This window comes from Notolepis coatsorum, assembly GCF_963971535.1.
Source record: "Notolepis coatsorum genome assembly, chromosome: 2".
Lineage (NCBI taxonomy): Eukaryota > Metazoa > Chordata > Actinopteri > Aulopiformes > Paralepididae > Notolepis > Notolepis coatsorum.
Genome location: NC_140166.1, coordinates 19,356,802 through 19,383,838, shown reverse-complemented (window position 1 = coordinate 19,383,838; position 27,037 = coordinate 19,356,802). Strand labels below are relative to the sequence as shown.

Here is a 27,037-nt window from a genome sequence, read left to right as displayed (position 1 = left end):
CATCCAACCAAACTAACACATCCAACTGTGTATTATTGGAATGATTGAGAGAAGTTGCCTCATGTGGAAGCAGCTTGAAGTGCATCCAACCAACTAACACATCCAACTGTGTATTATTGGAATGATTGATTGAAAATTTTATTACCAGATGCAGAATATAAAGTAGGTAAAACAAATTAAAACGTTTTCTTTGCCCTATAGGAAAAAAACGTTTTCTTCGCCCTATTTTTTTATTTATTTCTTTTAGCCTAAACTTAACCAGTTGGAAACCAGGGGTACAGTAATAAAATTAGCAATCAACCAATCAATCAATTCAATAGACCATGCTCACTTAAAACAGCGCTGCTTCTCTCTCAGTCTGACTCCCCCGCTGTTGCAGACAGGAGTGTGTGTGTGTGTGTGTGCGTGTGTGTGTGTGTGTGTGTGTGTCACAGTGTGTGTGTGCGTGTGTGTGTGTGTATGTGTGTGTGTGTGTGTGTGTGTGTGTGTGTGTGTATGTGTTTGTGGGTACGCCAGCGTCGGACAGTGTGTGAGAGAGAACGCTGCAGTCATTAGAAAGTAGGAAGGAAGAAATTTAAATCAATCAATTAATCTATCAATCAATCCGCGATTTTTCTTTTGTTCTAGATTGAGTCAAGACCCATCAATTATATCATCCAACATTGTTTAAAGGACTAACACATTCCCCTTGACAGAATCGCTTCATATTTAGTCGTTATGGTGCTTTCAACATAACCATTTGTTGTCCGCGATCCTGTTTTCTCCCGGAGTGAGCCGGGGAGGGTTATGTGATTTGGTTGTGGGCGGGTCCTGAGCCCAGGACCGTGGATTGTTGCCAATAAAGACGTGTGAATGGCCAATCAGAATCGAGAAATTTGCATGCCGTTGTATAAATATATATATATATATATATATATCTAATGAAGCTACTGACTAAGTAATATGCTAATCTAATGTATGTACAGTATTATTATGTACAGTGATACAGGTATATATGGTAGTAGTAAGCCATACTGGCCAGTGGTATAACTGATAATGGTGCAATTCAAAATGTAGCCTAAAGTCTTTAAAGAATAAAAATAATAATAAATAAGCATGATGGAGCGTTCCTTCTCAGGTATTCCCCAACGTGTTGGACACGAGAGTCTTCTCATAACAAAAGTATTTCAATATTTGAAATTGTAAGAAAACCCACGTCCTGAATTAAGTGGATTGAAAGTGAATTGAGCACACAACCGTGGTTCACAAGAGAGCCGTGGGGTCACTCTGACTATAACAAGACATTTATACTGAGGACAGAGATGTAGCTTCACTCTGACTATAACGTTAGGTTATGACTATAACCAAGTTCTGTTAGTTAGGGGCGATGCTTGGCATCGCTACTGCACTATCTCGCGTACGTGCACGCGTACTGAATAAACCACAAATGTACCTCTAATACCAGTATTAGTCTGACCACACCCCTCATCAGCTTACCTTCATAAGCAGGTGTGTGGTCACCTGCTCTCCTCCTTCCCAAGCTTTCACCACAAGGTGAGGACAAGGGCTGCAGCGGCGTCCGATGCCAAGCATCGCCCCTAACTAACAGAACTTGGTTATAGTCATAACCTAACGTTCTGTATCGTTAGTGGCTTAGCTTGGCATCGCTACTGCACAAGGGAGGCCAAGCGGAGCCACTTGGCTGACAAATACACCCCGCTGACAGCCCCCCAAAACCATCAGAACAGGGAGGGCCGAGCCCCCCCGACCCCCCCTAATGGAGGGTAGCCCCCCTATTAGGGACGTCACGGGAGGGCGACGGACCCGACCGTGCGAAGAGGCACTCAAGCAACTCAACGCACAGGGTGAGCAGACCGTGGCTTGACCCCACGACTACACACACGCACAACCCGCATGCCACCCGGGAACGAACGGAGGAACAACCTCGTTACTGCCCCCAGAATCACGGGGTCAAGGGCAAACCCAACCCCGTGGCAAGGCCGTAGCAGCGGAGCACGAAGGAAGACCCAGACCCACCAAAAGGACTGGACTCCCTGGAATGGGGGCCCGGAGAAGTCCATGATGCCAGCATCAAGACCCCACCAGGTGGGCACGTAGTGCCCCGCCCCCCACATCGCCAGCGTATTCGGACAAAGGCCCCTCAGTTACTGCACCTGGTATTCCCAGGCGGAACCAACCAGGCCAGAACCTGCCCAGCTTCCGAGATCGGACGAGACCGGGCGTGTTCAGGTCGGTATGGCCGTAAGCCGAGCGGGCCCCGTCCCCCCAATAGTACACCGCCTGGCACACTGACCCTGCAGAATAGGCAGTCAGCATGGCCGTAAGCACACAAAAAAGGTTAACCAACGGAAGCAGGCAGCGCACCGGGGAAAAACCAGGCAACAGGCTGTTAACCCTAGCCTGGAGACTGCGGACGAGACAGGCGCCAGAGGGGACAGCTGAACACAGCCGCCCCGGCGGAAGGAGCGTAAGCTGGCGGTGTTGCATGACCAAGCCTCCATTTAACAACCCCCACCCAGAGGGGTCGAGGCAGAGAAGGCTGACACGATTGGCAGACGTCATGAACATGCAGGGGCACCCTCAAACGGTGAACCCGGGAGTTGACACTGCTCCAACACACCAGGGAATCAACCACCTCGGTGTTACCCAATGCGGTGGTTGTTCCTATAACCCCTCAAGAAAAAACTCCAAAACACACCTGCGGGTATACACCGGCTATACCGCAGTACAAGTGTTTCAGTTTCCAAAAAGGGTTAACCCAGGCCTACGGGTCGCAAACATCACTTCGGACCGGGCCTGGCGGTACGGGAAGCACAGGGTCACCAGAGGAGGTCAAAAAACCACCCCCACAGGCCCCTCTTCGCCATGCGTGAGAGAGGAGCGAAAAATAATGGAGAACCAGCCCCTAAGCACACCGTACCTGGTATTCCCCGGCGGTCTCCCAACCAAGTACTAACCAGGACCAACCTGTGTAGCGGCCGAGATCCGACGAGATCGAGCGCGTACAGAATGGCATGGCTGTAAGCCATGACGACAGTGCTGAGTAAAAACATACCCAACCAGGGTCTCCATAGCGCTTAACCCTGTGACACCCAGACCGACCTGGCATTTTTCCCCCTGAAAAAAGCCCAAGTCCCTCAGGGTACCAGAACAGCAGATCTGCATCCCCGGCGGACAACGGGTTCAACTGATCTGGACCAGCGTGACCAGAACCAGTCCCGTGCCCTAACCACGCCGACATGCCTACTCCAGGAGAAGGGCAGATATGCGTGTTGATCTTAACATGAAAAGAAGGCGCCACCCAGACGTCGGGACGAACCGCGCCTGGTGGCCCACCCCAAGGGCGTGAGACCCCACTACATATGTTCAGATCCATCCCGTCATCATCCCCCAGACATGAACGAGAATCCGTCGACAACCCACCCAGGTCATGGGATGTGGTCGCCGGAAGAGGAAAAACCCCCATCTCAGTTGCTTTATAAAAACGCTGTTTCAACCACAAGCAACTAAGGCGTGCCAGTCAATCGCCTGTTTACAGCGAGCTAGCACTATACGTGCGTCGGGACACACCCCCATCAATGAACAGGCTATTTAGACCTGTCATTGAATCCCCAAGGCGCCCAGGGGAACGACAAGAGGGGTGTGACACTCCCTAACTCCAACACTTCTGGAATAGAAAGAAGGAAGCATCAACAGTATGTATCCCAGTCTACACAGCCGGGGTAAAAAATGTTCACATTTTTACATCCCACCACCCTCCCATAGGAAAGAGACGGGGATCCCCAGAGAGACTTCCCACGCGAGCTGTACAGATTGAAAAGAATATATTGCACCTTGAGCCATGTAAAAAACTGGTTTTAGGGCCTCCGGGGAAGAGGCACCGAACCCATACACACTCAATAAACGAATTGAATCGAATATACATACAATAGAAAAGGACCCTTCTAGAGGGTCCACTCACTTTGACAATCTGAGGAGGAAGGCTCTGTACTCTGATGGAGGCTTCCTCACATGGAAGAAGGAGTCCGAACTCACAGAAGGCCTGAGTAGGCGCTTGGTGAGGAGGAGCCCTGACCACCCCCCCTGAAAACAGATCCATCACATGGACCTGAACAGCACACGGAAGTCCTACCAACAGAGACGCGCACGGTGACGTACTCTATGGCGGGGGAATTCCTGCGGTGCACACGCCCAATATACCAGGCCGTGGGACCAGGAACTCCCTCCCCCCCCCCCCCCCCCCCCCCCCCGTAACGTGCCGAACCGCCACGTGACGGGAACCTTGAAGGACAGGGGGTGTACCCCTGACCGACAGAACAATGGGGAGAGGAAAGGTTACCAGTTCACCCCTTTACGACCCCACACCCATGATACGACGTAACGACAAAAAGAGAATATGACACAGTCATAGTCAGCTCTATGAAGCGTTTCACAGCTCCACACAGCGCACGAGCTAACCTGCTATCTGATTTTTACTAAGGAAAAACACAGAATAGAGAGGGCTCTAAGAACCCCGGTCCAACATACACATGTGCTTCTGTGGCCAGTACAACCCAGTTGTAGGTCACATGACACACACAACCCATCATCACCTACAAAAAATGGCAAAAACACTCAACAGAGGAACGCCGTTTTTTTCACAATGAGAGAATACATCATTCTTGATTAGTATCGACCACAGGCCTTGCTAAGCACACATGACAGCAACCAAACCAATTTCCCTTTAGGAAATAAGTTTCTCCAGCAGATTTAGCACAACCTCAGCAATCAAGCTGAGAGTTACATCGTATCCCTACCACACAAAAGACACAATTAATGCACAACATGTCTGATAGGAGGTGATAAAGTCCCCAGGGAACCGGGGGGGGAAACACAATCCTCCTATTTTACCCTCAATACGGCCAGTTAAAACAGGAAAACCTGTTAATGTGTGAACTCACTGTTCATTGTCATTACAGTCTGAGAAAGAACATTCTTTTACTCACTCGTCACCAAGCATAGCTTCATAGGTTAGTTGCCTTAGTAGTGAGTACACGGTACACATAAACACCATGATGTTTCTCACACAACAACCAGATCAATACATCACGACCTGCACGGAGAAGCTAACTGCCAGTGACAAAAACAGCTCACACACAACCCGCAACGTATCTCAAATGCATTGCAACAACACACGTTTTGGGAAAAAACACCGTTATTCACAATACATTTAGCAAGGTAAAACCAGAAGACGTGTTATGAGGTCTGGCCAACCCCGTACCTGCCCGGAACGCAGATCAGCGAAGTGCAGTCACAAGCCACCGTAGAACACAGCCGTCCCGTGTTGTTCGATCCGGGCAGCGTCGCCGCTCCACCAGTCGCTACAGTCCTCTTTGTTGACGCAATCCCCGTCTAGGCTCAGGCAGGGTCGACGAACATCCCCTGTCAAGGATGACGTCGTGGTCAAGAGTGTAAAACATGTTAAAAATCAAAGCACGTTCAACAGAATAGCATCAAGCTAACGGCTGCTCCAACCGTTCGGGTGCTATTGCTTCCGCTCGCGAGACGCCGATCTACGACGCACGCGATCAGGAGCGAGCTCCCGGCGGCGCGCGAGAAGCCAAGCTACCCCGCGCCAGGCCACCGACCGGCTAACCGTAAGCTATGAACATGTAAACAATGACATAACACTCACCCAGACAGGCCGCCGTTCTGAACCCTCCTCACTTTTTAAGAGAAAAGAGAAAACAAGACGTCAACACCGCTTCACAACGGTGACAGTAACACGTCCGGCGGAATCAGCACAGTACCAACTGGCCTGTATAGCTGACTTTGAACATGAATCTGCCGCTATCGCACATTACATGCACATATCCCCTCGTGAAGGAATACTCTCATTTGGATATGAAAGATGGGGTCTTAACACGGTGACAGAGAGAATCCACTCGTCCAGAACACACAGGGATCACCAGTGTCAATGGTCGCGGCCCACTAGTTAAAACTATAATGGTCGCCAGACCAAGGCCTTCTGTCGCCTAGACGGCTAAACAAAGGACCCTAGCCTGGGGCCGGTTTCCATAAACTTTGTCCAGTAGCCCCCATAGCACTAACAGACAAGTGGAGCCCGCCAGCAAACACTACTCACCCAACCTGGAACGCACCGCTCCTCACAACAGCGGCATGTCCGACAGTTCAGCTGTGGCCTGACAGGTTTCACCCCAACAAACACAGCAAGGAACTGCAGTTGAGAAGCATGCAGCGGCGTGCTCCCAATACGAAAACCGGTGGAGGGTTTGTAGAATGATCATCATCTTCTAGACACTCCAGTACGAAGACAATATCGCCGTATTTTCTCGAAAATAGTGAGAGAGAAAATAAAGATATGATGTCAACGTATCCTTGTTTCCCAAGCTGTTCCTAATCCAATTTCTTCCATCATGGTGTCAAGTGTGGGGATCTACCGAGGCACCTCTTCCTTGTGGTGAAAGCGAGAAGGAGGAGAGCAGGTGACCACACACCTGCTTATGAAGGTAAGCTGATGAGGGGTGTGGTCAGACTAATACTGGTATTAGAGGTACATTTGTGGTTTATTCAGTACGCGTGCACGTACGCGAGATAGTGCAGTAGCGATGCCAAGCTAAGCCACTAACGATACAGAACAAGACATTTATACTGAGGACAGAGATGTAGCTTCACTCTGACTATAACAAGACATTTATACTGAGGACAGAGATGTAGCTTCACTCTGACTATAAGAAGACATTTATACTGAGGACAGATGTAGCTTCACTCTGACTATAACAAGACATTTATACTGAGGACAGAGATGTAGCTTCACTCTGACTATAACAAGACATTTATACTGAGGACAGAGATGTAGCTTCACTCTGACTATAACAAGACATTTATACTGAGGACAGAGATGTAGCTTCACTCTGACTATAACAAAAATACATTTATACTGAGGACAGATGTAGAGATGTCTGTGAGGACAAAGAGATGTAGAGATGTCTCTGAGGACAAAGAGATGTAGCAGGTTTTATTTGGTGACTTACTTTGTGAAATTAATTTAGCTTATATTAATAAAATAACCATTTTCCTTTCTTCAAATCCCAAAACATCCCTTAACACTTCCAGTGCCAAAAACGGCTTAAGTCATTTCTGGGCCCATGTCGTTCAGTGCCAGAAACGACTTTTTACATTTCTGGGTAGTTTTTTTCCCGATATTTTTATTCATTATCCACCTAGGGAGCCTGTTGTTACCATAGGGACCCCCCCTCTTTCATGCATTCATGATGAAACATAATACCTATGATATAGATTTGATTTGAGAATAATAGCGGGTCCAGGCAATAAGCGGCAACGGTTATAGTATAATACGGCTATAAGGCTATTCCTCAGCATTTCAGGAATGACCCCAGACCGATCTAAAAACATACTTATATTCACCACGGTATAACGCGTGAATGTATGCATGGAAACATTTTCTCTTTTTTGCATCTTGACCGGAAGAAAGTCACTGGCAAATGACCATAGTATTGTATCCATAGCTATAATATAGAATATAGTTATAGCTCTACAAACAAGGTGACGGATTCCTATCTATCTAGCGTTGGCCTTGCTACAGAGGGCCGCGTCTAATGGCTGGCACTGAAAGTGTTAACTTAACAGGCGCCCCCAAAAGTGGCCATTTTAGTTTTCGTTTTTGGGGACTGCATACTTTTTTTGCAAACCAAAATACTATACTTATAGCAAGAGCCTGGGCCCTCATTTATCATTTTTTCTTAGAAAGTATTCTATTTTCATATGTAAGCACAGAATTTAGAATGTGTGCATGCACAAAAAAAACGGGATTTATCACACGTGCGTACACAGGTCCTACGCACAGTTGTCTTGATAAATATCACCTTGCTCCTAAGCTGGAGCTCGTGCACTGTTTTAAGTATTTGCATACCAGAACCGCCCCGATTAACCATATACGGTAATGGAACACCCCCATGAAATGTGGAAAAGTGGACTAAGCCGAGGGAAGCGTGTTGTACACGGTGATGTCGGATATTATATCTATTAACTTCCTAAAAGACCATTGCTGCCTGGACACCGCAAACACTAATAAAGACCATTAACCACTGTTTTGCCGTTGCCCGTTGGTGTCATTAATGCATGTTGGAATAAGAATGCATTTCTTCATTTATTTTTAATATTAATAATTATTATATTACAATAAAAGACAGCTCCGTCTTTTAATACACACATATATTGTACAGTAACGTCAAATAAATACTACAGTCCCCGCTGAAATAAAGGTTCTGCACACACATACCAGCAGTGATCTACAGCATAAAAGATAGCCACTTTATAATACTATTCTGAGTAGATAATTCATCTGACTGTATCGCAACAGAGTCACGGATCTGGTCGGGGCAGGTAGCATTATGTCGGGAAAATCTTTATGAAATAAACAAATGTGAATTAAAGAATTTAAAAACGAAGTTTAGCATATTAAATCGTTTTATAAGCTTTCTGAGTAGATAATTCATCTGTATCGCAACAGAGTCACGGATCTGGTCGAGGCAGGTAGCATTATGTCGGGAAAATCTTTATGAAATAAACAAATGTGAATTAAAGAATTTAAAACGAAGTTTAGCATATTAAATCGTTTTATAAGCTTATAGCTTTTTCGTGCTGATTTGAGAAGGGTCCAGCTGCAGAGCCGGAGAGCAACTCTCAGGGCCAAGATAGCACTTATACTATTTTGAGAGAGACAGCAGAGAGACAGACAGCAGAGAGACAGACAGACAGACAGACACTGTTCCACAGTGTGTGTGTGTGTGTGTGTGTGTGTGTGTGTGTGTGTGTGTGTGTGTGTGTGTGTGTGTGTGTGTGTGTGTGTGTGTGTGTGTGTGTGTGTGTGTGTGTGTGTGTGTGTGTGTGTGTGTGTGTGTGTGTGTGTGTGTGTGTGTGTGTGTGTGTGTGTGTGTGTGTGTGTGTGTGTGTGTGTGCGTGCGTGCGTGCGTGTGTGTGACTACTAGTAGGCACGGAAAAGCTTTTAAGCTTATAGCTCCAATTTGGGTCCCAAATTGCGGTACAAATGAAGGAGGTGTCTCGGGTAGTGGACTCTAGTTAATATTATGTTCTCTCTGCAATTAGACTGCCCCTCATTCATTCATTCATCCCTATCTGATGCTATCTCTGAAAACAGTTCCTGCGAGCGCAGTCAGTGCACCCGATAACGCTATATATAAACCTGCATTCATTCGGAGAGAAAGACCTATTCCACATGCTATTTAGGGTTTGACAATAATTACACTAATATCGCTATTTCACAATGAACTATAATGAATTACGGGGGTCATACAGAACACGTCAGTCAAGCTTATTTCCGCGTTGAAACTAATGCATGTAACTGATGAGAGCTATGCCGTCCGTCTGCAGTCCCCATATTCTACCACAGGGCGTCAGCTATGCATGCTCTGGGCTATGCGTAGACATAAGCACAAAGTCAAGTTCACGTTCAAATTGATAAATCCCACACTTTGCTTAGAAATGGTCGTACGCACGGGTTAAGCACATATCTGTGCGTACGCAACGTTGATGAATGAGGGCCCTGGTCTCTTTTGAAAGATTACATTCTGAAGATTCTGATACAATAAAGAAAATTCACTTTTAGTGCTAATGAAATAGAGTAACATAGGTCTGAACTTGAGTTGTAGAAAAACTTGTTACTCACGTTTTTCTGTAGTAGTTAGTAGTCCAGAAGTAGTATTTCCAAAAAAATTGGTATGGTTGAAAAAACACCCTGGGTCCACCATAGCCTGAAGTCTTGTGTAGTACATGTCCAAATTTAATAAAAATCTGTTCAGAAATTAGTGAATAGAAGCGGTTTTGGTAAAAAGTGAGAGAGCTCAGAAAACGATTTTCTCATTGACTCCAATGCATTCGATGGAGAATTCTCATCCTGTATTCGCTCGTGACTTTTCACCTAGATCCCTGATTCGCTCATTTCCACGTGGGGTACCATTGGAAAGCCACACTCATTCTTTACAACCCTGTCCAATAGGGGTGGGGAAAGAATCGATACTTTGCGTGGCGATACTGTATCGATACAAGTACAGTAGTCCACACACACATGTGCATTCAGTTAAGTTGGAATATGACTGTAATACAAACAGTACAGTTTGTCAGGTACATGCAACACAGATTACCTTGAGAAAATGCTTGAGAAAATACCATGTTCTGCAATAAAAATTATTGAAGTGAGATGAACAGACTGAACATTATTTTATTAGATAAAACATGTTGACAGTTTTACTTTGCAGTTAAAAAAAAGAAAAAAAAAAAGTCTGGAGTGGTATTTAAAAAAAATAGAAAGTCTGCCGTCTACGTCGGCGCACACATATTGGCATGTAACTCGAGAACCACTGAACGGATTTTGTCGCCTGAAATCGACAGGCAACAAATAGGGCTTTAATTCGATCTATATATTGTATTTAAAAATAAGCACACCCGAGCCGCTAGAGGTCGCCAAAGTGGCGCATCGCGCCGGTGGGCAAATCGTCCTCAAGAGGGCCCAGATGTGGGCCGTTACGAATAACATGTTCCTTACGTTACAGTATGATCAGCTCAGAGTTTCATTATACTGAAATCTGTTGGATGCTGTTGAATGACTGAATTCAAATATCAACTAGTGTTATCCAGGAGGATTTGGGGGGTGATCTGTTATTTGTGGGGTTGATTTAAGCCTTTGTGTCTGGATATCATAAACGGCTCTGTATGCCCTGAGGCATGATGGGAAATGAGTCTGAGATAACACCTGTCAAATTATTATTCTTCCCTCAGATGATGATGTCACAGAGGGGGAGGAGCTGAACCCTTTCTCCTTTAAAGAATTTATCCGCTCTAAGAAGGAGGGGTCTGACACAGATCACAGATACATCTACTCACCAAGACAGGTCTGTCTGTCTCTATCTATCTATCTATCTATCTATCTATCTATCTATCTATCTATCTATCTGTCTGTCTGTCTGTCTGTCTGTCTGTCTGTCTGTCTGTCTGTCTGTCTGTCTGTCTGTCTGTCTGTCTGTCTGTCTGTCTGTCTGTCTGTCTGTCTGTCTGTCTGTCTGTCTGTCTGTCTGTCTGTCTGTCTGTCTGTCTGTCTGTCTGTCTGTCTGTCTGTCTGTCTGTCTGTCTGTCTGTCTGTCTGTCTGTCTGTCTGTCTGTCTGTCTGTCTGTCTGTCTGTCTGTCTGTCTGTCTGTCTGTCTGTCTGTCTGTCTGTCTGTCTGTCTGTCTGTCTGTCTGTCTGTCTGTCTGTCTGTCTGTCTGTCTGTCTGTCTGTCTGTCTGTCTGTCTGTCTGTCTGTCTGTCTGTCTGTCTGTCTGTCTGTCTGTCTGTCTGTCTGTCTGTCTGTCTGTCTGTCTGTCTGTCTGTCTGTCTGTCTGTCTGTCTGTCTGTCTGTCTGTCTGTCTGTCTGTCTGTCTGTCTGTCTGTCTGTCTGTCTGTCTGTCTGTCTGTCTGTCTGTCTGTCTGTCTGTCTGTCTGTCTGTCTGTCTGTCTGTCTGTCTGTCTGTCTGTCTGTCTGTCTGTCTGTCTGTCTGTCTGTCTGTCTGTCTGTCTGTCTGTCTGTCTGTCTGTCTGTCTGTCTGTCTGTCTGTCTGTCTGTCTGTCTGTCTGTCTGTCTGTCTGTCTGTCTGTCTGTCTGTCTGTCTGTCTGTCTGTCTGTCTGTCTGTCTGTCTGTCTGTCTGTCTGTCTGTCTGTCTGTCTGTCTGTCTGTCTGTCTGTCTGTCTGTCTGTCTGTCTGTCTGTCTGTCTGTCTGTCTGTCTGTCTGTCTGTCTGTCTGTCTGTCTGTCTGTCTGTCTGTCTGTCTGTCTGTCTGTCTGTCTGTCTGTCTGTCTGTCTGTCTGTCTGTCTGTCTGTCTGTCTGTCTGTCTGTCTGTCTGTCTGTCTGTCTGTCTGTCTGTCTATTTATCAGTGTATCTGTCTCTCTTTCTCTCTCCAGAAAGTTCACAGCAGCAGCAGTCAGAGGTTTGACCCCAGGAATTTGACCTTTGACCCAGAGGTCAGGAGCTGTTTCTTCCCTGACCCCTCCCCCAGCAAGCTGACACAGCAGGTATGATGCCATTATCACTGATATCATTATCGTCACACCTCACCAGAGTAGGGATGTGTACAGAGTATGTTTGTGATGATGACTTTTTTTTGTGTGCTCACATCTATTTGCCGCAGTTCGAACGCCACCTCACTCGACCAATTCCGTGCCTCGGTTTTCGAGTTACATGACGATATGTCAGGCGGGCGTCTTTTTACAGGCCATGTGTCAAATGACCATGTCGGACAGTATACGCTCGAGAACTGACCAATCACAGCTGATGGCGAAAATTTTTGGTCAGTGTCAGGGCTGTATGTAAACTTTTTTTGCACATAGCACTGGTGCTACAGAGGTTGATAGGTTTGTAGCGCAGGCCAAAATCTTGTAGCACGAGTATAAAACGTGTTATATTTGTAACAGTCACAAATGTGCCTATTGTATTTCTGTGTTGTTATTTAGTTGCAGTGCCATGTTTGGTCACTAAGTGGCGCTCCATTGTTTGTACCTGATTTGATTTAATTTGATTTAACCTGAGCCAGTGACTTCTTCACTTCCTGTTCCACCTGATGTCCAACAGCAGCGTCAAGCGTCAACTTTAGTAGTTCTGTTTCATTATGGCTTTCGCTCAGCATCATCTGCACTGTACTTCACTTCGTGCACGAGCACTGAATAAAAAATTCCACCATGTACCTTTACATCCCAACATTCGTCTGGCCACACCCCCATCCGCTTACCTTCATAAGCAGGTGTGTGGTCACCTACTCGCCTCCTTCTTCACTTTCACCACAAGGAAGTGCCTTCGGTAGATCCCACACTTGATGAGGTTGTTAGCTGAAGAAAGTTGAGACGTGTTTACATTGTTGCTTGTTTTTTTCTTCTCTCATATATTCGACAGAAAAAAACTAGGTCATAATGTCTACTTCGGAGGGTCGCGCTCGCAACGCTACTCTTCACCAGCGGTTCTCCATTTCTGCCTCCGTCGTGCGTCTTGGAGCGGGGCTGAGACCTCTCTCGTGGTCGGCAGCCATGCCCGGTAGGCGTCCGATGGGTAGTTTGCCTCTCCAAGGAGCTGGTACACCAGTGCCGTCTCCTGTGCGATGGCCTGGTTCTGGCTCTGGTTCCTCTGCTTCCGGGGAATCGCCCGCTGTTGGGCGGCCGGTTCCCTTGGTTGCGGGGGATTTGAGACGCAAACTTTTTGCGTCAGCTCGCTCCCGTCGCAAGATGGTGGCTTGCAGACGCGAACGGCCTGGTTTTGGTGAGTTGCTGGAGCCAGGTGAGGATGCGTCTGTCTCTACATGCCCGATGGAGACAGAGGACTACATGATAGAGGCGGACGGGTTCTTATTTGAAGGCCCGGTGGAGACATGTCTCCCGCCCGTCCAGGTAACACTGGAGGGGGGTGAGATGTCTCCTTGGGGTAGGGCTGGGCGATATAACGATAACGATAAATATCGCGATATATTTTAATAATCGATAGCGAATATCAAAATTAAAAAAAATCGAAAAATCGTTTTTTTTTTTTTTTTTTTTTACCTGCAACAGGGCAGTTTTAAAACCAGAGACAGTGGACAGACTTGTCTTTCTTGCCTGCAACTTAAAGTAATGGCTTTGCTTGTCCAAATGACAATACTGACCAAATTCAGATTTCTTTTTCTCTTGTCCATTTATTTTGTTTGCTTTCTAATTTAAAATACATTTTGAAACCGTCTGTACACAGTAGGCTATGTGTGCTAGCAGAACTAGACTCCAGTCACGAGTCACAGTGCACATGTGCGGTGGTTTGTGCACCAAAAAAGCGCCAAAAGATCGAAAATAAACTAGCAGAGCCAGAACTGTTCAACTCCTCTGGAGCCACAGCCAGCAGAGAAGCCGGTTTACTTTAGCTTTTAAACCAGCTGCAGCCTGAGAACTGGAGTGTGAGGGGATGTAACACTAAAGATGGCGGCAATGACAAAGAATTGCTGCAAAATAAACATACATCTGTTGTTAATTTTTTTTTTTTTTTTTTTTTTTTTTATACTTATAACAATTCGATAATTATCGATATCGAGAAATAAAATAAAATTATCATATCGTTATCGCGATATGATTTTTTTCCATATCGCCCAGCCCTACCTTGGGGCGCCTCGTTCGAAGATGTTGGGGTAGAACCTCCGACTCGGCGGCGGGATGCCCTGCTATCAGCCACATCAGAATGTGGCTCCTTAACCAGTAGTCTGCTGCATGTGAGGGACGCAAGCTCATGGGGGAAAGTATGCAGGGGGAACTGCGTGCTTTGTTTCCCGAGCTCATGGTGGCGGCGGCAATCGCAAATGGCGTGCCGCTGCCGCAGCCACTGCCTGTTCCTGTCCCTGATGATCTCATAGGTCATCTATGGCAACGTCGCCCGGTGAGAGGGGTGGACGTTGTCTACCCATTTTTCCCCTCAATGGCGGCCTATGTCCGTCAGGGCCAGGTGGTCTCCCACATCATAGGCCTTACTCCTGCCTACGTGCAAGTCACGCGGGTGGCGGGTTTGGTCGACGGTATGAAGGAGGGCGTGCTACGGCTTGATAGGCCGATGGCGGCGCTCCTTTGTCCGGAGGTGGTGTGGGAGCCGTTACGGAAGCCGGTTCCCCAAGGGAAATCGGCGAGGCGGTTGGCATATTGGAGCGACCAGTCATTTATCACCGGAACACAATCTCTAGCTGCCGCGTCTAACATCGCGCAGCTGGCGAGATTCATGTCCGGGATATTGACGGGCAGCACGGAGCTGACTGATGTACAACATGACCAGCTCGCCCAGTCGGCAGGAGCCATCCTGCATCTGACTCAGCCGCAGGCTATAGCCGCTGGGAAAGTGCGCGCCCTGGCAACTCTGGTCCAGCGCCACCTTTGGCTGGAGCAGGCTCGTGTGCCGGAGAAGAAGAGAGTTCCACTTCTGACGGCACCCCTCTCCGATGCTGGACTATTCGGGACGGCCCTGCAATTGATGACCTGGACTTGCAGAGAGATGCAGGAGGAGCGCTCCGTGCTCCAGCCTCATTTCCCCCCTCCCGATGTCGCCGGTGGAGTCAGACGGCCGCCACGTCGTCGAGCATCCTCCGCCGTGGCCGCCGCTGCCACCACCGCCACTGCTGGACCTTCAGGGAAGAAGGCCAGGAGGAGAGAGGGCGCCTCCGCTACGACAGCCGGCCCATCTACGCCCGGAGGCGACGGTAGGGATCATCGAGACCAGCCGCCGATCGTTTACCGTCCCTCCGGGGCTCCACGAGGTGACAAATCCCGAGCGGCTCGTGGCAGGCGTCGCTAGGACCCAGTGACTTTTTCCCCCTGTGGTCCCCCCCCTGTTTCCCTTCATGGCCCCGCTATGATTTTGTTAAAAAATAAAGAGTCCCCTCTAAAGGGGGACTGTATTTTTTGTTAACAAACTGTGTGTTTCTTCACCAAACATATGATGGGGTTGCAACGTGTGAATCTTCGCTAGTATGGGTTGATAGGAGGGTTACATTCATGTTAGAGCTTAAGCAAGGCCTGCAGCCTACACTCGGTTGAAAAAGGGGTTTTTCTGCCTCGACCTGAATCTCCACATAAAGGTAGAGGCTAGTTGTGTGCTCTGTTGCTTACACAGTGATATTGAGCTACAACACTATTGTGTTGGGTTTGCAGTAATGCTCGTATGAAAACGTACCACGGCTCAGCCGTTCTCTCTCTCTCTATCAATGTTTTTTCTGTGTTACAACATGGATGCGGGGTCTTGTTATAAACCCTGTTCACAGATTATCTGTGGTTAGCGTGCATTGTATTAGCTTGCGCTATTCATTAGCATTGCTACTAAAGGTATCATATGGCTAGTTGTTGTTGTTTTATGCAAGGGTTGGGCTTGTGAGGGGGTACCGGATAAACCCCTCCTTCCCTCTTCTGATTGGTCAGGGGGTTTATTCCTCTCTTATTAGGCGTGTTCGAGATGGGATAGGCGGACGCAGATCTGCGCAGGTTTTACTACGGCCTCGCCAAGCGCGTTGCATGCCGGTTAGAATGTTGTCCGACTTGCTCTGAAAATCTGACGAGACGAGGCGCGGAACTCTCGCGGGAGCGAGTCACGCACAGCCTTCAGAGCGAGGCTCCACAGTACCTCTCAGCCGGCTGCTCCCGGCTGGGAAGCGACTTGCTACGGTCGCGCAAAGCGCCTATTGGCTCAGAAAAGTTGTCAGTCACCAGCCATGTGACAGCCAGGGAGTTATGAGACGTTTGATTGATTGATTGATTGAAAACCTTATTATGTTATGCGTTATCATCATATCATCATGATGATAAACTTCAAGCTGTCAGACACACACACACACATACGTCGTCTGTTTTGCCTCAATACTGTATATATAATTCTGTTTTGCCTCAATATACACAGTATACATATATATATTGATGCAAAACAGAATTATTCAGCAGTGTGTTCTGTGTGCGTGCGGCCAGGCGCGCGCAACAAGATGGTATACATTATGGTATATGAATAGTATATTCCACTATAGCAGTATATGGTGTGCTGTACATTTTAATCTGATCAAATTTTGCACACGGCCATCGCATTATAATGAGCTGGACAGGTGTGTAATGTGTGTGTGGTGACGTGAAAGCGTATCTGCCATGCGAGACTAGGCGAGAGGCTCTCGTGAAATCTGAAGTGTCCGCCTTTTTAACTCTTCACTCGGCTACTCTCGTCTACTTTCGAGGCGAACCGAAATCCATCTCGAACACGCCTATTAGTTCAGTCAGGGCCAAGCTGTTAGGCGGCTTGGCAGGGAGGGGGGGGGGGGGGGGGGTTCCCAGACTCTGCACCTATCACAGGCGTTGAGTCTTGGGTTTCCCCCCGTCGTAGCACACGTCACTACGCACGTTGCTATTGGACGATGGCTTCCGTGAGTTAGACCCGTATGTAAGGTCTGTTATTGTCAAGTGTCGGGATAGAGCGTAGGAATTACGGTTCCGCTACGCTCGATATACGCGTAACTTGAGTCGGTTGGTCACATGACTCAATGTTAGCGTGGCTTTTCAATCTATGGCTCACGTGGGAAGTCTCTCTGGGGAGTTCCGTCTATCCTCTGTGGTAGGGATGACGGGATATAAAAATGTTAACAGTTTTTATCCTCGGCTGCGTCAAGTGGGATTCATGTCAGTCGGTGTTTCTTTCTTTTTTAATAAAAGAGTGTGGCGTATATGAAGCACCACGCCCTTCTTGTCGTTCTCCCAGGCGCCTTGAGGGATCAATGTGGGGTCTGGTTGGACTGTCCATTGGTGTGTTTTGTGTCCCGACGCATAAATAGTGCTGGCTCGGGGTGTTTCTGATAAGAATCATGCGGGTGGCTAGTACGCCTTGGTTACTTGTTATTAAAACAGCGTTTTTATAAAGCAACTGGGATGGGTTTTTTTTCCTCTTCCGAGAGCCTGTTACTGGGTCTCGACGGATTCTCATTCATATCTGGGGGATGTTAACGGAATAGATCAGAACATAGGTAGAGGGGTCTCACGCCCTTGGGGTGGGCCACCGAGCACGGTTCAAACCGGCCCGTCTGGGTGGCGCCCTCTTTTCATGTTTTAGATCAACACGCATATCTGCCCCTTCTCCTGGAGTAGGCATGTCGGCGTGGTTAGGGCACGGGACTGGTTCTGGTCACGCTGGTCCAGGTCAGTTAACCCGTTGTCCTCCGGGGATGCAGATCTGCTGTTCTAGTACCCTGAGGGACTTGGGCTTTTTTCAGGGGGAAAAATGCCGGGTCGGCCCGGGTGTCACAGGGTTAGGCGTTATGGAGACCCTTTGTTGGGTACTCTTTTGTACCTGGCACTATTGTAAGGGGCTGGTTCTCCTTCTTTCGCTCCTCTCTCACGCATGGCGAAGAGGGGGCTGTTGGGGTGGTCTTCTGGACCCCCTCTGGTAATCCTGTGTGCTTCCCGGGCCGCCGGGCCCGGTCCGAAGTAAAGTTTTGTTGATACCGTAGGCCTGGGATAACCCTTTTTTGGAAACTGAAACACTTGTACTGCGGTATAGCTAGGGATGGGTACCTTTCACATTTGAACCGATACGGTACCGGTACCTGTGAATCGATACCGGTACCGAACGGTACCTTTTTTCGGTACTTTAGTCTAAAAAAAATTATTTACCTACCTCAGTCGTGAAAAAAAAATTCTAACTTCAAATAACTACAATTTCGACCGTTTTCGGCTTGCCATTGCTCCAACTGCTTTGTTGTTGAATCAAGTCAAATCCTAGGTAAGCATATATTGTTCGTGTGAACGTTGACATGAAAAAAAATAAAGGAAAAAAAGGATTTTTTTCTTTTTTTTTTTTTGGCATCTCACTTGAATCGATACTCGGTAGTACCGACGTGTTTCGGTTCGGTACCTCAAAAGAACCGAATTCGGTACCCATCCCTACGTATAGCTGTTATATACCCGCAGGTGTGTTTTGGAGTTTTTTCTTGAGGGGTTATAGGAACAACCACCGTCTGTACCGAGAGGGTAGTTGATTCCCTGGTATGTTGGAGCAGAGTCAACTCCCGGGTTAACCGGTTGAGTGTGCCCCTGCACGTTCATGACGTCTGCCAATCATGTCAGCCTTCTCTGCCTCGACCCCTCTGGGTGGGTTTTTTTTAATGGAGGCTTTGTCATGGTGATCGACAACGCCAGCATACGCCCCTTTCGCCGGGGGGGGCTGTTTTCAGTTGACTCCTTTGGCGCCTGTCTCGTCCGCAGTGCTCCAGGCTCAGGTTACAGCCTGCTGCCTGGTTCCCCGGTGCGCTGCCTGCTTCCGTTGGTTGAACTTTTTGAGTGCTTACGGCCATGCTGACTGCCTGTTCTACAGGGTCAGTGTGCCAGGCGGTGTGCTATTGGGGGGAAAGGGCCCGCTCTTGGAGGGGCCTTATCCGAATACGCTGGCGATGTGGGGGGCGGTGTCACTAAGTGACCGCCTGGTGGGGTCTTGATGCCTGGCGTCATTGTCCTCTCCAGGCCCCCTTTTTCCAGGGGATCCAGTCCCTTCAGTGGGTCTGGGTCTTCCTTCGCGCTCCGCTGCTACAGCCTTGCCACGGGGTTGGGTTTGCTCTTGACCTCGTGATTTTGGGGGCAGTAACGAGGTTTGTTCCTTCCGTTCGTTCCCTGGTGGCATGCGGGTTGTGCGTGTGTGTAGTCGTGGGGTCAAGCCACGGTCTGCTCACCCTGTGCGTTGAGTTGCTTGAGTTCCTCTTCGCACGGTCGGATCCGTCTCCCTCCCGTAAGCCTCCAATAGGGAGGGTATCCTCCATTAGGGAGGGTTGGGGGGCTCGGTCCTCCCCGGTCTGATGGTTGTGGGGGGCCTCAGCGGGGTACATTTGTCGAGCTATGGCTCCCGCTCAGCTCCTCTTGTGCAGATGATGCTGAGCGAAAGCCATAATGAAACAGAACGTAAGGTTATGTATATAACCAAGTTCTGTGAATTATGGCGACGCTCACACAATTTGTCGGCAATGAATGAACTTACTGCGATCACAGATAGCCTGAGTGAAAAAAAAGATTTGCGTGTGGAGTGAATCTAGGTCACGCTATATACTTGGTACTTGTAGTCTATCGTGCGATTAAAGACCATGTCCCTATCTGCGTAGTTTATACATCCAACACCAAATCCCATAATTCCTAGCAAAACGAAACTGAATGTGGCCTCTCTTCCTTTCAATATGGACTATTGCATCGCCAAAGAAGCACCTCATTTCAATACATTTAAGATACAAATTTTGCTCTGCAAGAACAACGGAGTGGATATCAGTCCATCTTATGACAACCACGTCCGATGTGGAGAGATGATAAGATGATGATGATTGACGTGATGATGTGATGATTGATTGACGGGGACACGGACACTTCTAACGTTCAGGTTCAGCCATGCATTAGGTGAGTAGTAGTAGCCCACTATTAGGACGTGAAATACTGTCTACTTAAATTTATAAAATATCAACCTATCTATCTATCTAATAATGAGACAATATGCAAATAAGATAATACTAATAATTGTCACGGTGTCCCCGTATATGAAATGAAAGTGGCTTGCAACTTTACTGGCTGTCACAAACTGTTTATTTCTCGTTTAGCATAGTATTACATTCCACTTCTATAAACAATCAAAGTCCTACCGTAAGAGCCTCATACGGGTCAATTAAACCTTTTTGATTAGTCTTTCCTTCGAGCTAAGTTGGACTGAACATTTCACTGTCAAAAGCGCAAATGTAAATAAGGTTGCGTCGCAACACGGTTTTCAAAATAAAGGTCACATATACAAATACCTCTCAATTCTTACTAAAAAAAGTCCCGGATATACATAAACATTAATTGGCATAGATCTCTATAAACGGCCCAACACATTGATCACTTTAGGCACACCCTGAAACCAGTAACATCACAAATATGAAGCAGGTAATTACCCATACAAATAATAAACCTTTCATGGGGTTATTTACAATAATAATTAATTTGATTTCTAAAGCACTTTTCATTGTGAAACAAATGTATGCAGAGTTTCTTGTCCTCCTGATTAATGCAATGGTGTGTGTGTTGTGGTGATCTCATTCAAGGAGCACTACACAAGCGTGCGCACACACACACACACACACACACACAGTTTGTTGTTTTTGTTCTATTAGTGATTTACACACTTTCTCGGTTGGTTCATTATAAAAGATACAAACCTGAAAACAAACGCACTTAAATGTTAAATAAAAGGACCACAGTAATGAGGCAGGAGGAACATATTTTTTTAATAATGGTAAAATTGTTATTTAAAAATTTGTCCCTAAAAAAATATTTTTTGCCCCTAAATGTCTCATTTAGGGGCAAGTGTGCCCCTAGTGAAAAAGCTTAGCGTACAGCCCTGGATGGGGGTGTGGCCAGACGAATGTTGGGATGTAAAGGTACATGGTGGAATTTTACAGTGCAGATGATGCTGAGCGTCGCCATAATTCACAGAACTTGGTTATATACATAACCTTACGTTTCTCTAGTAACGATGTCGCTAGTAGGGCTGCACGATTGTGGGAAAATATCTAATTGTGATTTTTCTGACAGATATTATATCAAACTCCTCTGACGTCATCTGGTCTTTCTAAAGACCCAGACATGGGCATGAGGAATGACGAGGATGCAAAGCTTGTTAGATGCATTGGAGTTTTCACTGCACATAGAAACAGCGTAAAAAAAAATGGTGGGACTTATTTCGGGTCGCAAAATGCGACCAAAGCACTCTGGGGCCCGTTTCACAAGCTGTTGTTGTTGTTGGGCGTATACGTAGCTAGCTACCTTGGGCTACTTCTGATTGGTGAGCAATGAGAGCACAGCACTAATGACTGGCACGCTAGAAAAGATCTTGAATCAGACTTGCTGTATAATGTCACACACAGGCTATCGCACGGGTGCTACTGCAGTAAATTCATTCATCGCACAGACAGATTTTTTCGTAGCACGTTGAGGGATTTGGGGTGCTTTTTCAATGTATGTGATGTATAGATTGGGGGGGACCACAGCTAAAATGGTAGATCGAAATGTGCATGGAAGATGGTGATAGAACGGTGACCAGTGGATTGAATACACTGCCAGTGAGGGTGTTTTGTTTTGCATTCCTTGGAAGAACACAGATAAGAGCGAGTGTACTGTAGGCCCAGAGCGAGGGAGAGGGGTGGCCTGCAACAGTGAATGAAACGTTTAATGGTGTGAAAGGTTATTAACGCAGTTGTCATGACAACGCGGCACATGACAACCAGAAAGGGGTGGGCTATCGTTGCTACGGCGAGGGTCTATAAGTCTAACGGTGTTTCCGGGTGGAAGGCAGACTAAAATCTGGCTGAGACTAAGAGGGAAGAAACCAGGAGAGACTCTCTCTCTCCTCTTATCACAGAGGGGGGGGGGGGGGGGGGGGGGAGAATGCCACATCATCAGTAGCTTCGGCTACCACGAGGATGGTCTTGGCTGACGAACAGGCCTGACCACTGTTGGACTGAGAGACAGAGGGACAATAGACTGGACTGAAAGATCATTAGATAGACGAACACACCGAAAGATCATTAGAATAGACTCTTCAAGGACGATACAATTTGATAACATCTGACAACATCTGATTATGAGGTTCTGTTTATAGCAATAAAACAACGCTTTTCCTCATAAGGTATCTCACGGTGTCGAAGTGTCGAATCCTTACGGAGGTGGAGAATTAGGATGGTTTATGGATTGCACTAACGGGGGAGATAAGGATCTTATCTGCCAGTATCGGAGACGTCAGGACCATTAAAATGACACAACGCAGAGGAATTGGATGGAGGGCCAAACAAACGAAGACGTGATACTGGCCAGTTTGATCAGGATCTTACAACGTGCAACATACAGTATATGTCGCACTGTACAGCCCTGAGTGTTGTAGCCAATGAGTGTCCGCTTCCAACGATACCCCACGTGGGGGGGTGCGAATATAGGAAGTAGGTGAAAGTTGACGAGCGAAAATTAGATGTGACTCAGACTTCAGAACACACAGAGGTGGATGGCAGAAATTGTTTAGTTTTTTTGGCGCACGGTTTACTCAAACCTCTCTCAAACACTAATTTCTTTTTCTCTCCCATCCCAATTTAGTCGTTATGCCAATTCCCTTCCTGGTCGTTGCGTGCATTTCTCCCCCCACTTGCCGGCCTAGGGAGGGTTAAAGACTATCACATGCCTCCTCCGATACATGTGGAGTCAGCCAACCGCTCTTTTTCACCCGACAGCGAGGACTCTCACTGGGGGAGTGTAACGCGTGGGAGGATCACACTACCTCCCCCAGATCCCTTCCTTGCTGAGCAGGCGCCCCGACCTACCTGTAGGAGTCGCTGTTTACAACGACCAGGATACATACTCCACCGGCTTCCCACCCGCTAACACTGCCAATTGTGTTAGTATGGACGACCAACCAAGCTGGAGGTACCGCTGACAGCTGGATTCGATCCCAGTGTCTCTGCGGTGGTAGGCAGGCGCTTAGTCCGCTGCGCTACCCGGCCGCACTCAAACACTCATTTGTGAACATATCTTTATCAAATTTGGCCCTGTACTACATACGACTTCAGGCTATGGAACCGCAGTGTTTTCCAACTCATGGAATAATGGGATCTGGAATCTGGCAACCACTAAAGAAAAATGTGAGCAAGTTCACACCTCTGTTACTCTATTTCATTAGCACTAAATGTGATTATGCTTTTGTGCATTAGTAACTTCAGAATGTTATCTTTCAAAAGAGACCAGGCTCATGCATGTGCTATAAGTATAAAGTATAAAGCTAAGCTTTGCAAATAAGTATGGAGTCCTCAAGTTCAAGTAAAAAAATAAATTGGCACTTTTCTGCCTGCATGTTAACTCTTTGAGTGCCACCCTCTTTCCCCATCTGTACTGCCTGGCGCCAGCTTTTTTTTGACAATTTTCACGATCTTTGCGGAGCTATTGCATATTCTATATTATAGCTATGGAGACCATAGTATGGCTCATTTGACACTATTTCTAGTCCAACATGTACAAAAGAGTTTGTTTCTACATACCTTTGTTTGTTCACAATTCCAAGCTAAACATTGCCTCTTTTCACAAAAATCCAGGCTGGTTTTCCAGATTGTGAGATAAAGTGTGTTTTGTGCAGCGTATGTACAAATCTCGCGGCTGCTCGCTTGAAACCTATATTATTGCCAGGTCAAAGGTAAACACATTACCTTGTTTCTTCACAAAGCCGGGGGGGGGGTCGTATATCCGACGCTGCGATCATATAAACGCATGTTTTATGATGGAGTTTCGATAAAGTACACGTAAAATAGACGTTACCTTTGGTTTAGAGGTACTCCATTTCTCACTTCGAGTCCAAAAGTGTCTTGAATCATAACAGGATCAATACATATAACGTTAGGTAGCCCTAATCCATCTTCTTCATCTGCTCGGGCCAGACTATAGACAGAGCCGAATAGGTTTCCTCATTGGTCGGTTTGATTATAGTTGTTTTACGTTTTACCAGTAGTGCTTAGTCCAACAAACGCACCTTATTGTCCATAATCATCATCCATATAATCCATTTAGTCTTTTTCATAATATCCAATAGTTCGCTCTAGGCCAGGGGTTCCCAAACTTTTTCAGCTCGAGACCCAAAAGAGAAATTTGGTGTTTCCCCGGGACCCAAACTTACAAAAATACATCATGAATTGCCATAACATACATTTATAGGGCGGCCGGGTAGTGCAGCGGACTAAGCGTCTGTCTACCACCACAGAGACAGTGGATCGAATTCAGCTGTGGTGCTTCTGGGTTGGCCGACCTTCCATACTAACACAATTGGCAGTGTTAGCGGGTGGGAAACCCAGCGAGGGTGGGTCCTGGTCGTTGTAAACAGCGACTCCTACAGTTCGGTCGGGGCGCAAGGGAAGGATCTGGGAGAGGTAGTGTGACCTTCCACACGTTACGAGAGTCCGCGCTGCCAAGTGAAAAGAAGCGGTGGGCTGGGAGGGTACACATGTGTCGGAGGAAGCATGTGATAGTCTCCGCCCTCCCAGACCGACGGTAGGGGGTAGAGTGCGCAACGACCAGGAAGGGGATTGGGAATTGGCATGACAACCAACATTGGGATGGGAGAAAAAACGGAAAAAGAAGGGGGGAAAAGATAATAATAATAAAAAAAAAAAAAACATACATTTATAAACTACTGATAAAGAACACAACAAACCATGAATTTCAAATGTATATGAAATGTATTTATTTAATTATAAAAGTACATCACAGCAATAATCAGAGTGTAATGTTAAGTTGCTCACCACCTCATAACATAATGTACATACAATTTTGTAACACTTTTAAAAATAAACATGTTCTACTCCTTTCTATTTCTCACCCCTTTTTCAACTCCATTTCTTACCCCCTCCCTCCGTCCCTCGACCTTAAACCCCAACATTGAGCAACATTCTGATTTATTTGTACTGACTTATTTAAAAATTCTACTGACCTGACATGCTAGAATGAATGAATGAATGAAAACTTTATTTAACAGATTGCAGAATGGGTACAATACAGTACGGCTCAATACACACAATTGTTAAGGGGATGCAGACCTGAGAAAGACGTTTGTCTTGTTTCCATCAGGGTCCCCCATTTTCAATTCATATAGACATTTATGACATACACAACATTTATGGCATAGGGACATATAGGTATTTAGTACTGATACATTTGTGACATAAACGGTATTCAAATATACAGTACTGTTACCCCTAGATCCTGACAGAGTATATACATATGATGGGGAGGGGACTGTACATTAGGAGGGGGTGGGTGGGTGGGAGAGAGATATACATACGGCGGGGAGGGAATATATACATGCGGTGGGGAGGAGACTGTCTATTAGGAGGTGGTGGGGGTTTTGGGCATTTACGGTGGCCAGTTTCGAATTGCAGCCTCCCGTAGGTGCTCTTTAAGAGCGGTTTTGAATGTGGGTAGGGATTCACATTCCTTTACAGCTTTAGGTAGGGCGTTCCACATTGATGTGGCATAATTGCGAAACGTATTTAGTCCCTTGTTTGAGCCGAATCTGGGTTTAACATGATTTGTTGAGCTTCCTCTGGTGTAGTGGTTGTGGTATTCACTGACCTTTGGGAAGTATTTTGACATGTACATGGGTACCTTAGTCGTATAGTGTATCTTGTAGACCAGGCCCATTGCAAGTTGCTGTACTCTGTCGTCTACTCTAAGCCATCCTAGGTTGTCAAAGTGGGCAGGCGTGAGGTGGGTTCTAGGGGTAAGGTCAAGTAGTAGTCTGACCAGTTTGTTTTGTGATGTTTGTAATTTTGTTTTAAGCGCCTTTGAGGTGCTTTGGTACCATGAGGTGCACGCATAGTCGTAGTACCCTTGAATGAGTGCTCCTGCCAGAGTCTTCAGGGTATTCTTGTTTACCAGAGAGGAGATCCGGTACAAGAATCTAGTTCGTTGGTTGACTTTTTTTATTACATTGGATGCCATTTTGTCACAGGAAAGATTTGCCTCTAGGATGGAACCCAGGTAGGTAATTTCGTCTTTCCTTGTGACAATATTGTCACTCACTGCAACTGAGAAGCCGTCGGTCTTGCTGAGTTTGTTATTTGAACCGAAGAGAATGGACTCTGTTTTGCCCATGTGTAATGATAGTTTGTTATCAGCGAGCCATATGCAGATTTTGCCTAGTTCCGAGCTGAGGGTTTTTTCAACCTGCAACTTGTTCTTGTCAGAGACCAGCAGGGCTGAGTCGTCCGCAAACAGGAACAAGTTGCAGTCACAGGCTGACGACATGTCATTTGCATAAATTAGGAAGAGTAGCGGTCCTAGTATGCTTCCTTGTGGAACACCACAGCTCACTGTGAGGGGGGGGGGGGTAGAGTACCGTTTACCTCTACCATCTGTTCTCTCCCCTCCAAGTAGGATTGCATCCAGCTCACTGATAAGCTATCAAGACCAATTGCTTTTAGCTTGTCCATTAGAATGGAGTGATTGACAGTGTCGAAGGCCTTTTGTAGGTCCAGCATGACCATGCCGCAGTATTTGCCCGCGTCCACCTCTTGTTTGATGTGGTCGTTCAAATAGAGGAGGCATGTGTCAGTGGAGTGGGACGTTCTGAAGCCAGATTGGAATTCGTAGATTAGATTTATTTCCGCCAGGTACTTTTCGACCTGTTCGAAGACTATTTTCTCCATGACTTTCGAGATGGAGGTAAGAATAGAAACAGGGCGGTAGTTGCCTGGGTCTAATTTGCTGCCCTTTTTGTGCAGAGGGGTCACTCTCGCAATTTTGAAGTCCTTGGGGACGTGTCCCTGTTTTATAGAGAGGTTTATTATGTGAGTGATGACTGGGGTGATGGCGGCTGCTGCGTCTCTGAGGAATTTGGAGGGGATGTTGTCATGGCCAGTGGCCTTGTTAGGTTGGAGGGCGCTACATTTTTTTAGTACCTCATCGGTTGTT

General features: G+C 46.8%; 1 protein-coding gene across 1 annotated transcript in view; it reads left to right on the top strand.

Moving 5' to 3' along the window:
• The window catches only part of entr1 (endosome associated trafficking regulator 1), a 112,175-nt gene that overhangs the window by 13,395 nt on the left and 71,743 nt on the right, over window positions 1–27,037 (top strand). Inside the window, exons 2-3 of the mRNA XM_084338056.1 lie at window positions 10,819–10,931; window positions 11,978–12,088. Coding sequence (XP_084194182.1) covers window positions 10,819–10,931; window positions 11,978–12,088 — 224 coding nt within the window. The remainder of the gene's footprint in view (window positions 1–10,818; window positions 10,932–11,977; window positions 12,089–27,037) is intronic.